This window comes from Paroedura picta, chromosome 11 (assembly GCF_049243985.1).
Source record: "Paroedura picta isolate Pp20150507F chromosome 11, Ppicta_v3.0, whole genome shotgun sequence".
In the NCBI taxonomy this organism is placed as follows: Eukaryota; Metazoa; Chordata; class Lepidosauria; order Squamata; family Gekkonidae; genus Paroedura; species Paroedura picta.
Window position 1 is genome coordinate 43343486 of NC_135379.1, and position 14087 is coordinate 43357572.

Genomic DNA, 14087 nt, shown 5'->3' on the forward strand with positions numbered 1-14087 from the left:
TGAGTGTTTCCTCTCTGAAATCTTTTGTTAAGTACCAACAGTTTATCCAAAGAATATAGGGCCTTACAGTGGCCATGCTAAACAAATGTGAAATCAATAGATATGTGTATAATATATGTACAGTTTCCTCTTAAAAAGCGGCACCATCTCCCTCGACTGGGGGGGGGGGGACACGGGACATATATCATTTTGTGTACCACTCAACCAACAATTATCCATGTTTTCCTTGGATGTTGAGCATGATGACATTTGGGTGATTTTGATCATCGATTTCCCACTTATTAGAATGTCTTTGTTTTTAAGTCGGTGGCAATCATTACTGATATTGGTTTGGAGGTGATAGAATGCTAAACGTAATCTATTCAGGATGCTCTGTGTGTGTGTGTGTGTATGTGTGTGAGATGTTTTGTTTGTTTTTTGCAGTAATGGTGCTAATGTTGAATGTCTGTTCTCAAGAACCATCTCACCTAACTTGGGAGAACACAGTTTGTTACACATTTCATTCCTAGTCAGGATTTTTTAGGATGATTTAGTAAATGGAGTAGTCTCACTTGATTAAAATGGAAGAGGAGACCACGACGAAGAGGAGGAGGTTTTCTATACCCCACTTTTCACAACCCAAAGGAATCTCAAAGCAGTGTATAAACACCATTCCCTCCTTCTTCCCCCAGCGGGGCTGAGAGAGCTCTAACAAAACTGCTTTGGTAATTGCAGATAAGTACAGGATATGACCGCTCTGCCATTGAGTGCCCGGTGGCAGGGCACGTATTCTGCTTATAACTGGGGTTGTGCCAGAACCAGGGTGGGAAATTCCTGAAGGTTTGAAGAGGGAGCCTGAGAAGGATGGGGACCTCAGTAGGGTACAAAGCCATAGAAGCCACCCTCCATAGCATCTCTGTTGTCTGGAGATTATCTGTAATTCCAGAGGATCTCCAGGTCTCACCTGGAGACTGGCAGCCCTATTTGTAACACTGCTGGGGTTCAATTTGTATATATCATAAAAGTGGGGAAGCAGAGCCTTTGAGAGGAGCATTCTGTATATTTATTCTACTTATTTTAAAAGATATACATCTTGGAATCAATGCAAGGTTGGCAGGGATTATGCAAGAGCTCCTCAGGGGTTCCGTGGCCGTTCCCAGAAGTTCAGATGGCCTCTGACATCGCTAGATGTCACTGGAACCCTCTTCCCCTGTTGCTGAACAGGCCTCGTCTCTTTCTTCACAGTGGAAACAGTAAATGATTGAATGATTGCTTGGCTTCCATGTCTCACTTCCATGCCCAGTTCTTTGAAAGGGCGTGTCACCATTTCCGGCGTTCCTTTCAGAGGTTCTTCCATAGTCAAAAGGTTGTAAAAGGCTGGCCTAAAGCATCCATGACAATTGTTTGCCAAGCCCCCGCTGGAAGACTCCCAGTGAATGGGGAGCTCACCACCTCCTCAGGCAGCCGATTCTACTACTGACCTACACTGAGTGTAAAAAAAAAAAATTGTTCCTAATATCCAGCTGGTACCTTTTTGCCCTTAATTTATTTTTTCTCTATTTTAGCCCAGCTGTTTATGAATTTAACAAAACCCAGGGGTGGCCAAACTGTGGCTCTCCAGATGTCCATGGACTACGATTCCCATGAACCCTGGCAGGGGCTCATGGGAATTGTAGTCCACGGACATCAGGAGAGCCTCTGTTTGGCCACCCCTGGAAGAAGCAAAGAGCTCCCTTTGTCTTTTGGTGGTTCCAGCCGCTTAATGGCATCGAAGCTCTTTGGTGCTTCCATAAAATATGTTAATAGATCTAAGGGAAGATTTGGATCATTCTAAATTCTTCGAGGTAACTTTCACTTCCTTCTGACTCCCACAGTAGAATAAATAATAAGCCATTGGAGGTAGTCTTTAAAAGCATATAATTTTATTTCAGGTGCAGGTATTTGGATTATACACGGGAGAAGAATTCCACGAAACATTTGATTGCCCAATTAAAGTAAGTACTCAGTTCATTCACAACAAATGTCTCATTGTTGCCTGAAGCCAATAATCACAACAATTTATGTATATTTTGTCTCCTCTTAGAAGAATAAAACCAAATCTTAATAGACTTCCAGTGCCATCCTAAGCAGAGTCATCCTGTTCTTAGCCAGCTGACTTGAGCGGACTTAGAAAGCTGTTAACACCTTCTAGGAGTGCAGTGTGAAAGCTAAAGTCTCGGTTATATGTCTTAAAAGTGCTCTGTGCATACTTGCAGGTAGCGGAGTGTATGTTTAACATCCAAATGTGCTCTCTGAAATGTGTCACACTTGCATGTCTATGTTAAAAGATATGCACATGGTGGGACGAACAGCCCATCGGATTCTTACTTCTATCCCTGGTCTGATTCACTTGCCAGCAGAAAGTTGGGCTCCAAACCACTTTTCTTAAACGCTGGAGAATACAGGTCCCTTAGGGGAGCTGCAGACGAAAAGGCAGCCAGTTGAAAGGAGGCATGCAGACCTGGGCCCATTCTGCACCCACAGGTTAATGCACCTTCAATGCACCTTAGAAGTAGATTTTCCTGTTCTGCACAGGAACATCCAGCTGCAAAAGCACATTGAAAGTGCATTATCTTCCATGTGCAGAATTAGCCCTGGTCTGTATTTCGGAGTTGGTGCTGCCATTCTTAGAGGCAACATTTCTGAGCCTGCGGTCACCTTTGGAATTCAGGCACAGTGTGATGGGCTTGCCCACCAAATGGGTGTCATAAAATGGCTGCTGCGGGAGGTAGAGCTGACCCCAAAATGGCTGCCCCCACTTACCTTGGCTCACACAGTGAAGATCTTTGTTTGGTGGTGGCAGTGGCTGCTGGAGCAGTGTTTTTAAAAATCTGCACAGCCAATCTGAAACCTTGCTGGGCAAAAAATGCTTGGGGGGGTGCCAAGAAATGTGTCCATGAGTGCTATAACGCCCACGGACACTGTATTGGGGGATCCCTGAACTAGGTGCTGGGAGCTTCGGTCTGGAAGCTTGGTACAGGAGGATAAAAGCAGAAGGTAGGCCATATTCTAAAAACAGAGCAACACGAGCCCTTACCATAATCTTGTTATACTTATCATTTCTATACTCTTTAGGGCAGAGGTGGGCAAACTGTGGCCCTGCAGATGGCAGGGGCTCATGGGAATTGTACTCCATGGACATCTGGAGGGCCACAGTTTGCCTACCCCTGCTTTAGGGAGTTCAGCAGCTAGATTGGGGATGTTTTGCTGAGTATCCTTAATTGAATTTTGCTGCCAGTCTTTGGTGCTACCACAAACCCTGAGCTTTGAACATTCTGCAGGAGGCAAGTAGGTCAAAGCTTGCTAAATGCTTTGTTGTGGCATCCATACAGGTGGTGTTATGCTAGAGATGCTACTCCCTTTGAAAGACCCAACTCTAGTGGGATTGTGTGGATGATTCCAGGATTAAAAACAATCTGCTTTAACCCAGCAGAATTTGGTAGAGTCCCATCTCACCCCCACCCCTGGAAAAACATATGGGATTTCTACATCATTAGCTTTCTTTTCTTTTTTTGGCTGTCTGTGGAAATAACAAAAGTAAACCCTCCAAAATGACAAAACACTGTTTTGACTAGCTCCTGCAGAATCAATGAAATTTAGAGGATTTTAATTTGATGTAGAAATGGAAGTAGGGGGATGGATTCTGTGTACTGAAATTCTTCTAGAGTCTTTATGATCCCAGGTTAAAAACATTGGGGTTTTATTTTCTTACCTTTTATGTGCAGATCGTTGCTGTTCACCCTCAGTTTGTGAGATCCCACTACAAGCAATTTGTAACAGGAGGAAACAAGGTAAGCTTGAGCATTTCATAATTGTGTTCAAATTCACAGGCAGCAGAGTTTGAGATCCCAAAGGGCCTGTTATTGTTCCCCCCAACCCAAATTACCAGCATGAGAGGTAGTGTGGTGTAGTGATTAAGAGCTGCAAACTCTAATCTGGTGAGCCACGTTTGATTCCCCGATCCTCCCAATGTAGCTAGCTGGGTGACCTTATGCCAGTCACAGTTCTGTTAGGGCTTTCTTAGCCCCACTTACCTCATCCGGTGCCTGTTGTGGGGAGAGGAAGGGAAAGGGGTTTGAAAGCTGGTTTGGGACTCCTTTGGTAATGAAAAGCAGGGTATAAAAAAACAGTTCCTTTTGGGAGCTGCCTTCCCTCAAGGGAGTTTCAAAATGGCTTCAAAGGCCCCTTAGGTGCCAGTGGTTTATTCTCTTTAACCAATTTTAAGAAGGCAGCAGAGGGCAATCGGGAGTCAGAACTCAAGCTTTCATTGTGTCATGGTGGCTTGAGGGATCTTGAGTAAAGATTCAGCATGAGCTTTACCACTAAGTACCAACTGGGGAAGGGAGCCGCAGGAAGAATCCTGTACCAGCGAGGGATTAGCCAGCTGGTAAGCATGTCAGGTGACACCTTCCCCTTCGTTTACAAAAAAAAAAAAAAAAGATTCATTGCTGGCCTGAGCTATTAGAAGGCTTCTGTGGGCTGCCTCTGCCTTTCTTCATCTCCAACTTTAATTTCCCAGAAGCCAAGCCTGAGATGCAAGTGTCAGGAGAGACCAGGACGACTTTCAAATTTGAGGGGGGGTCATTGTAATGAAATAAGATGCAAGTGCGGGTTCACATGTTGTTTGAATAGTGATAAAAACTGGGAAACTTGTCAAAAACACCAAACACTTAATTTTGTGGCCATCTTTGAGATGCAGGCCAAATGCCCTCCCTGCCCTGGACTAACGGTCCTGACAGGTTTTGAGACAGTGCCTGCTAAAAAAGGTCGAGCAGGAGGTGAAGTAACAAGATACATGCACAGTGGGTGGGCTCCACTGGGGAATTTCTGCATGTGTCAGAGCTCTTGAGGAAGCAAAAAATTGAGAAAAAGAGCACCGTAGCCATTTGCACTGAGCCAGAGTTACTGTATCTAACTTGCATTTTTGCTTGGACAAGGTCTAATGTGTGTGACTTCTGGACTAGGGAGGAAAGCCCTGGCTTCACGCAAGTTTTTGCAGAAGCAGAACTTCTGCCAAGAACTGCCAAGTCCTTTCTGAGTTTCCCCTGGTACGTTGCTGGTCACAAGACAATATGCACCTCGAGCCTATTGAATTCCTGCTTTAAAGCAGTGACATGAAATAGAAAGCTTTCCTGTTGTCTCCATGATCCTTGTGATCAAAACTGGAAAACGTCAACATTACCCACAAGAGAGGCTTGGTTGGCGAAGATGATGGAACCTTCAGAGATAGCTAAACTTACTTCTTTGATTCGAGAAAAGACAATGTCTATATTTATTGTGAACTGGAAACCCCTTAGAGAGAAGGGGGGAAAGGATTTGTGGTTCTGATGATCATAAAAAACCTAGATAATAGGGGGGAAAGGAGCTTAAACGTCTATCATTCTAAAGTGAGCAATAAACGTTACTGATTTACTTGTATTTGTTGTAAATAAAACCAGGAGCCTTTTTTATATTTTTGTATTTTTCTTCTTATCCCCACTCCTCCATTTTAATTTTAATATTTTTTTCCTTTAAAAAAAAAACCCCTCTTAATAAATTTATGCATAATCCTTGCCAGGGTCTCATTGCAAATGAGTGCATCCGGCTTCCACTCGTGCCTTTCAGACTGTGCTCAGTGACAGTTTATTTATTTATTTATTATATTTATATACCGCCCTCCCTGGGGGCTCAGTTGTCGGGGTCCCAGACTGTTCCGAAACGAGGGATGGAAAGCAGATTTCTCCTTCACTTTCCAGACAAGCAGAAAGGAAACAAAGCCATTTACCCCAAAGAAGTCACTGACAGAGGCATAGATTGCCTTTCCTTTTATGGGCCTCCTGCATCATTTCAGTGACACAAATGATGTTGTGTGGGTGATGTAGCTGTGTGGGCGGGGGGGGGCAGTTTCCTGGGCCTTTCTCTTGAGTTGGGTATGTGAGATATAGATGATTCTGTCATGCAGTGTGGTGTGGTGGATTTAAGAGTGTTGGGTTAGAATCTGGGAGACTTGGGCGAGAATCCCCACTCATGCCATGGAAGCTCATTGGGTGGCCTTGGGTCAGTCGTGCTCTCTGAGCCTAACCCACCTGATAGGGCTGCTGTGAGAATGAAATGGAGGCAGGGAGGATGACATCAGCCGCTTGGGGAGAAAGGTGTATGTAAATAATGAAAACAAGACTTAGAAGTTGATCCCAAATTGCTTTGGCCACTGAATTCATCGCCTTGATCTGGGTTGAGCTGGAGCAGGGCATTCTTGGTGACGGCTCCTTAGCTGCAGGCAGTGGGGAAATATTTGTAGGGTTTGAATACTCAGAAGTGTTGTACCAGCCACAGATATTATAATAAAACAAAGTTTGAGTCCAGAGGCATGTTTAAGACCAACGGAGTTTTAGTCAAGGTATAAGCTTTCATATGCATGCACAATTTTTTAAAAGACGCATGTACATGGAAACTTATCCTTTTAAGAAAATGTTGTTGATCTTAAAGATGCCCCTGGACTCAAAATCTGTTCTGCTTCTTTGGACCTACATGGCTGCCCACCTGAAGGTATCATAAAAAAGCTCCAGAGTTGATAGGAAAATGTGTGCTAGCATCACTTCCCTCCACCTTAAGGAGTTTTCCTCTGGTGAAAATAGCTCCTCCTCCGACTGGAGGAAGGCAAAGGACTTTTATTAGTGCAGTAACTCAGCTGACAAAAGGACTATGAAGCTGAGATTTTTGGGTAGGGCCCTTAGTCCTGGGTCAAGACTGTGAATGCTTCCCACAAAACTATGTTGCTTTTGTGAGCGCAAGCAAAGCCCCTTTTGTTGGAAGACTCTTGGTACGGCGCTCCGCTTTTGAAGATGAGCCATCGGAAGTGCCACGGGTACGGTGCTGAGTAACTGAATCGTGCCTGTCCCTTTCGCTCTGCAATTAAGGGCAGGAAGTTTTGAATGGGACTCGTGGCAGGTGATGGTAACCCTGCAATAATAATACTTTGTAAATAACAGGGCACCCCTAGCTACGGTGGAGCTTTGAGGCAAGGAGGAAAGACAAATAGTACTATTGTGGGCCTTAACCTTCTACCTTTAAAAGAGGGTCTAATCTTTAAAAATGACAGGGTGAAAGCTTGTTAAATGAAGGTGGGAAGGCTGGGAGAAAGGCACTTGTCAGTTAACCCTTAAAGAGCCCACCAGAGCATCCAACATGAGCCACCTCAATAAACGCGCTGGCCGGACAGCATACGAAACGTCATCCAGCGGGTTTGAGCGTCCCAAGAAAACTGAGAGACAAAATTAAAGGATAGGCAAGTTTCCGATTAAACATGTCTGGCTACTTGTCTTGGGTTACCTTAAATTTGTGATTAAATCTTGAAGATACTGTTGGAAGTAAAGGCACTGAGGGAATTTGCAACCGGAAATAGCAGCTGATGACGCCTCCTTGGCAAGCGACCAAAATTGTCTACGGCTCTTTAGTGTCAATTTTCAGTCAATATGCTTGTCTGTATTAGCCGTCGCTGGTCTTGATTATAGGGCTGAAGATATTGCCCAATAAGATGTCAGAGGGACACGTAGTCGGCTGCAGAAACTCGTTCCTGGGATCCAGTTGCAAAAAAGTTATATATGTTTTGGGGTCCAATTTTGCTAATTGTAATTGTGTAATTAAAGCCTTCGTGGTCTGCTAGACAGACAAATGCTGTTTGTTGACATTAATTCTAATCATTTCTGCAGAAGTTGATGCCATTCGTTGCTTCACACTCTTCATTTCCGAAAAGCATTTTATGAACATAAGTGCCGTCAAGCTGCACCCACAATTAAGAATTTTATTCTATTGCTTCAGACCGACACAGCCACCCACCTGAATAAGCAAGATCAGTTCAATGTTATAAACCACTTCAGATTGCTTAGTTTGTCTTGCACCAAATTGATGGTCCATCTTCCAATCTTACATACAGTGGCCAGCCAGTTCCCCTGGAGGGCCAACAACTGGGCATAGAGACTGAGGCCTTTTCCTGATGTTGTTTCCTGGCTCTGGGGTTCAGAGGCTTTGTGCCTCTGAATGTGGAGGTTCCCCTCAATCACCATGGCTAATGATAGACTTGTCCTCCATTGATCTGTATAATCCCCTATGAAAGCTGTTCATTCCAGTGGCCATCACTGCATCCCCTGGCACTGAATTCCATGATTTCATTGCACTCTGTTTGCCCTGAACCTACTGCCCTTCAGCTTCATTGGATGCCTTTGAATTCTAGTATTTTGGGAGAGTGAAAAAAAATATCACTTAGTCAGTTCTCTCCACCCCGTGCATAATTTGATCATCACTCTCCTCTTAAGTACCTAGGCTGAAGGAAAGCGAGATCTTGGGAAATAAGTAACCTGGCAGGAGAAAGAGAGGAGTATTTAGAAGCTTTAGCTATAGCGAAAGAATTTGTATTTTTACTGTGAAGTCTGCCAAGGGCTGCCTTGGAGATATATATATGTGTGTGTTTTAATTGCCCTGATTTTGAGCGTCAGCAGATCCAGTTTATCTTTGCAGTGACCTTTACCTCTGAACCCGCGATATGTGCTTCATAATAACTGGCTGGATCACTTTGACAAATTATTAAATTGTCAGGATGCTGTTTGCAGCAGAGTCCATTTTTAGAAACAGGATAGTCAGCTGTTTGGCGTTGCGTTGGGTTAGATGAAGAGTACCAGACAAGAAAGGCAGATTGCTTTGTAAGCTGTAAAATGTCAGTCAGTAAATACTGAGAGGTCCCATTGAAGTGGAGTAAGAGTAAATACCAGGGCAAGCTCTGTCCAGGTGTTAGATGCTTTGCCTTAAATCGTGTCCACGTTTATTGCCTCAGTGGCTTCTTGGCTTGGAATCGCTGCCTGTGATGAATGGCTGTTCGAATGGTTAAATGATGCACCATTTGCATGGACACAGAACGTAAGAAGAAATTCAAAGCTTTAGATGTCCAATTGGCATAGGCAACATAAACACTTGGTGAGTGGTTCCCAGATTGGGGAAGACCACAGGACTCTGGTTTCTCCTTCTTCCATAGAAAAGGTTGACGAGTCTGGTTTCTTCTTCTTCCCGGAAAAGCTAAAGAGGCTTGATCTTTTCAATTTATAAAAGAGATGACTAAGGGAGAACAAAAGAGACTAAAAAATTATGCATGGGGTGGAGAGAGTTGGCAAAGAGAAATTTTTCCTCCCTCTCCTCAACTACTAGACCTTGAGAGCATCCAGTGAAGCTGATGGTCAGTCGGTTCAGGATGAATAAAAGGAAATACTACTTTACAGAGAATGATGAAAATGTGGAATTTGCTGCCAGAGGCTGTAGTGATGGCCCCAGGAATAAACAGCTTTCACAGGGGATTAGACAGTTGCATGGAGGATACGTCTATCAATGGCTGTGAGCTATGGTGGCACAGGAGAACCTCCACATTCAGAGCCACGAATCCTTTGAGGAATTGAGGACATGCCCCTTCAGAGACATGGGCACAGAAGTAAGATGCAGGAGTCAGCCAATCAATCAGTTGACCATTTACCGCTTCGATTGTGGAGAAAGAGACTAGAGCAACAGAGGAAGGGGGCTCTAGTGATGTCAGCAGCCATCCAGACTTCTGGGAAAGGCCATAGGGAGCACTTGCCCTGGTCTAACCTTGCAAGAGTCAAAGCTCCCTTGACTGTGGAAAGTTTATACCCCCCCCCCAATCTTATTGACTTCTAAGGTGCTACTGGACTTCTGACAAAGGGGAGCTTTGATTCTTGAAGCCTTATACCCTGAGAATCTTTTTGGTCTTTAAGGCGGTGGTCCCCAACCACCCGGCCGGGCCGCGGCTCCCTCTCCCCGCCCCTGCCCCGCAGTGAGAAACTTCCCAGGCCGCAAGCAAATCGGCCGCCAAAGCAGCCGATTAGCTTGCGGCCTGGCAAGATTCTTTTTGTGGGGGGTGGGGAGAGGGAAGCGTGGCTACCAGTGCATGTGTGGCAGGTCCACGCATGCGCGTTTGCGCCATCCGTGGCTGCAAATGTGCATGCACGAACCTTGTGCACGTGCGAAAAATTGTCGTGCATGCGCGTTTGCAGCCGTGCATGGCGCAAATGCGCATGTGCGGATCAGACATGTGTGTGCGGCAGCCGGATCACCCTCCCCCCACCGGTCCGCAGCTTAATAAAGGTTGCGGACCACTGCTTTAAGGTTCTACTGAACACAAATCTTGCTCTCATCCTACAAACCAACATGGCTACCCAATCGAAATTACCTTGATGTACATTATTTAATGTGTATGCAAGTATCTCTAAAGGAGGGTCATAGGGCCATGTCTTGCATCATGTTTTCTGATAACTCCTGTGAGGGGTAATGTTAGGGAGACGCCATTTGGGACTGCAGATCAGTTTCTTCAGGGGTTTCTGGTTTTTGAGTGCACTCTGCTCACAATTTGATTTCACACAGATCCCCCTCCCCTGCATTCAGTGCCCAGAACAATACGTGACGGTAGCATATGAAGCACCAACCAGTAAAATAAAAATGAATTTGAAACTGAATTAGGAAGATCATTAAGAATTATTTATCGTACGGCGTGCTGAGTGGGAGCCAGGCAAGAAGGGTTCGGAGGTGGTTTGCCATTGCCTGCCTCTGTGTCATGACCCTTTGTGTTCCTTGGAAGAACTGCCACCCAAATCCCTGGAGGCCTCCCATCTAAATTCTAGCTAGGCTCAGTTCTGCTTAGCTTCCTAGATGTGATGAGATCTGTCTTGCCTGGGTTATCCAGGTTGGGGCATCGTTAAGAAAATGAAATAGAATACATTTGGAGTGGGCCTGTTATTAGCACAGCATAGCAGTCTTGGTCTTCCTTGGTGATGCACCATCCAAGGACTGGCCAGGGCTGACCTTGCTTAGCTTCTGAGATCAGATGAGATCAAGCTGACCTGGGCTATCCAAGTCAAGCCGTTGTAGTTGTTCAATGAAGCTTTTCAGGTTTCCCCTTCCAGTTACAGCCCATTGTATTGGAGGTGGCTCCTCTGGAACAGCAAGGTGCCAGGATCTACCACTAGAAGAAGAAAAATGGCCTCCTCACCACCAAGCCCTTGCATGTGCATGGCCCTCCATGCTTCCCTGCCTTGGCATTCAGTCTTTTATTGTTATCCCACAGCAGGAGGAAAGCATTGAGGATAAAGTATGCGTTGTGTGACAATAAATAACATCACACTATTCCGTACCTGTGACTTAGTCTTCGAAGTGTTTTACAGCCTCAGAGTGGGCTGTTGCGCTTTTAAAACTCATTCTGGCATACCAACCTTTGGCGTCAGTTTGGCAGAGGAGCATGTGAAGAAAATGGGCCATTTAATGTTCATCTCAGTGACATTCATTTGGACAAGGGGCTTCTAATTTCCATGACTGAAGGATTCCTCCGAGCTCTCTAAAGACAGGGATTACGTGCAATTAGCACAAGTGTTAATTGCTTGATGAGCTCCATTAGATTGAAACAGCGGCCTTCCCCCATGCAATGCTGAGACATAAAATGTGTTCAAGAGGATTCAGAATGTGACTAAATAACAATGAAGGTTTCTCATCAGGTCTTTGGGGCTTTGCCTTCGGGCTGCATGAACGGGAGAGCATGTCCTAAAGCAGGGGTAGTCAACCTGTGGTCCTCCATATGTCCATGGACTACAGTTCCCATGAGCCTCTGCCAGCAAACACTGGCAGGGGCTCATGGGAATTGTAGTCCATGAACATCTGGAGGACCACAGGTTGACTACCCCTGTCCTAAAGCACATGGACAGTAGCCGTTCAGTTTAGGGGCAAGTGGGTTGAAAGCTGTCTTTCGAGGAAGGCTTGTGGTCTATGATTGACATTCCAATTCTGTGGTTGGTTTCCAAGGAAGAGATCGAATTCCTGAACATGTTGGTCAAAACGAACCGTTTTACAGAGCTGGAAATTAAGAAACCCTTGAAGCAGATCACAATTTGCCTAAGGAGTTCAAGCTTCTAGGAGCCAGTGGACAGGAAGGGCACGGCCATTGGTGTTGACTTCACATTATGACGCTCCACTTAGGTCATGTTACTTAGTTTGTATAACGATCTGCTCTACATCTAGGAGCTGATGGGCCCAGCGGCTTAAGGACCAGTGCACTGTAACAAAGCATTAGAGAGATTTACCAGCAGAAAACAGATAGGTGAATGAAGTGTATTGCCGAGGAAGTGGTTTTGCAGCCGCCACCGCTGCTATTGAAATATAAGTACTGAGAATGCTGACTGCCTTGATGTGGATTTATGGGAAATAAAGCCCTAAAATACTTTCTCCAGCCAAAGGAGGGGTGGGGGGAACCAACCCTCTCATGGAAACAGCTTTCCTTCTCTCTCTACACTTAGCTCCCGTTGAGCTTAAATTGTTCTGGGTATTGTGATAATGACAATTCGATGTTATAGCCAAGTGGAAGATGAACTAAATGAATTTGGGGAGGGGAGCAGAATGTGTTCCGCAGGTAGCTGCTCAGGGGAAAGTTCCCTGTTCCTCGGTCTTGAGACGGCTGCATTGTAAGTACAAGAGAAACTGAGCTGATTAGTTGTCAGTCAAATAGTGCAGGTGGCTTTATTGCAGCTGAATTAGCAGCCCTTGGGGGGAGGGGGATTGCTGTGCATTTGTGAAACAGCTGCTACAGGTACTGTGGAAGCCATGGCCTGGAAAAGGAGACAATAGCAGTGCCACCGACTGTGCAGACCTAAGCAGAGATTGTTGTTGTTAGGTGCGAAGTCGTGTCTGACCCTTCGCGACCCCGTAGACAATGATCCTCCGGGCCTTCCTGTCCTCTACCATTCCTCGAAGTCCATTTAAGTTTGTACCAACTGCTTCAGCAATTCCATCCAGCCACCTCATTCTGGGTCGTCCCCTTCTTCTTTTGCTCTCAATCACTCCCAGCATTAGGCTCTTCTCCAGGGAGTCCTTCTAAAGTAGAGATATCCCTTCTCAGTCTATTGAAGTCAGTGGGTATAGAAAGGTGTAACTCTGCTTAGGACTGCACTGCTACTTGCATCTGTGAAGAAGCTGTAGCTCTCAAGCAGAAGAAGAGTCGGTTCTTACATGCTGCTTTTCTCTACCCGAAGGAGTCTCAAAGCGACTTCCCAAAGCAACTACAGTTGCCTTCCCATTCCTCTCCCCACAACAGACACCCTGTGAGGTGGGTGAGGCTGAGAGAGCCCTGATATCACTGCTAGGTCAGAACAGCTTTATCAGTGTTGTGGTGAGCCCAAGGTCACCCAGCTGGTTGCATGTGGGGGAGCGCAGAATCAAACCCGGCTCGCCAGATTAGAAGTCCGCACTCCTAACCACTACACCAAACTGGCTCTCTCTGCCTTCAATAATGTCAGTGGTTTAGAAAGCGACCGTTAATTATTGCCTGGGAATGATCTGTTTTCCACCTCTGATCTGCCTAACTTTGACATGTGGGGAGATGAAGGCTAAAGTCATGACGTGGCTTCGTATTGAGGCTAGTGGCAAACCTTGTCTTCTCAGAAGGATACCTGAGGAGTCTTCTCTTTCATGCAGCCAAACTTTTACTAAACAGACATTGTTAGGCCAAAGTTCCCACACCGATGCTGGATTAGCAGGAATTTTGACAACTCTCCTTTACAGGCAGTTCCTTCCTTCTTCTCCCTACTCTTTCAGCATATCTTGCTGATGTGAAAAGAGTTGGGTTTTATAGCCTGCTTTTTACTTCCCAAAGGAGTACCTTACCTTCTGCTCCTGATAAGAGACACCCTGTGAGGTTGGTGGGGCTGAGAGAGGTTTGACAGTACTCTGTGAGAAGAGCTCTAACAGAACAATGACTAGCCCAAGGTTATCCAGCTGGTTCCATGTGGAGGAGGGTGGAATTAGACCCAGTTAGAGGCCCCTGCTCTTAACCAGTACACCAAACTGGCTCTCTAGTGAATTATAAGAATGGATCCTGCATAGTCCTGCACAGTGCAGGGGGTTGGACTAGATGACCCAGGAGGTCCCTTCCAACTCTATTATTCTATGATTCTATGATTTCACTAAAGCACACCTACATAATCTACCACTTGCCATTTTAGAGGGTCACTCCAGTGGCATTCCATAGAGAGAAAGAGTTTGCCTATATGACT

General features: G+C 45.4%; 1 protein-coding gene across 2 annotated transcripts in view; it reads left to right on the forward strand.

The window, feature by feature from the left end:
- VPS41 (VPS41 subunit of HOPS complex) overlaps positions 1-14087 on the forward strand; it is a 117834-nt gene that overhangs the window by 46092 nt on the left and 57655 nt on the right. For both annotated transcript variants that reach the window (XM_077303547.1, XM_077303548.1), the window contains exons 6-7: positions 1911-1973; positions 3744-3809. In XM_077303547.1, the coding sequence (XP_077159662.1) occupies positions 1911-1973; positions 3744-3809 (129 nt within the window). The remainder of the gene's footprint in view (positions 1-1910; positions 1974-3743; positions 3810-14087) is intronic.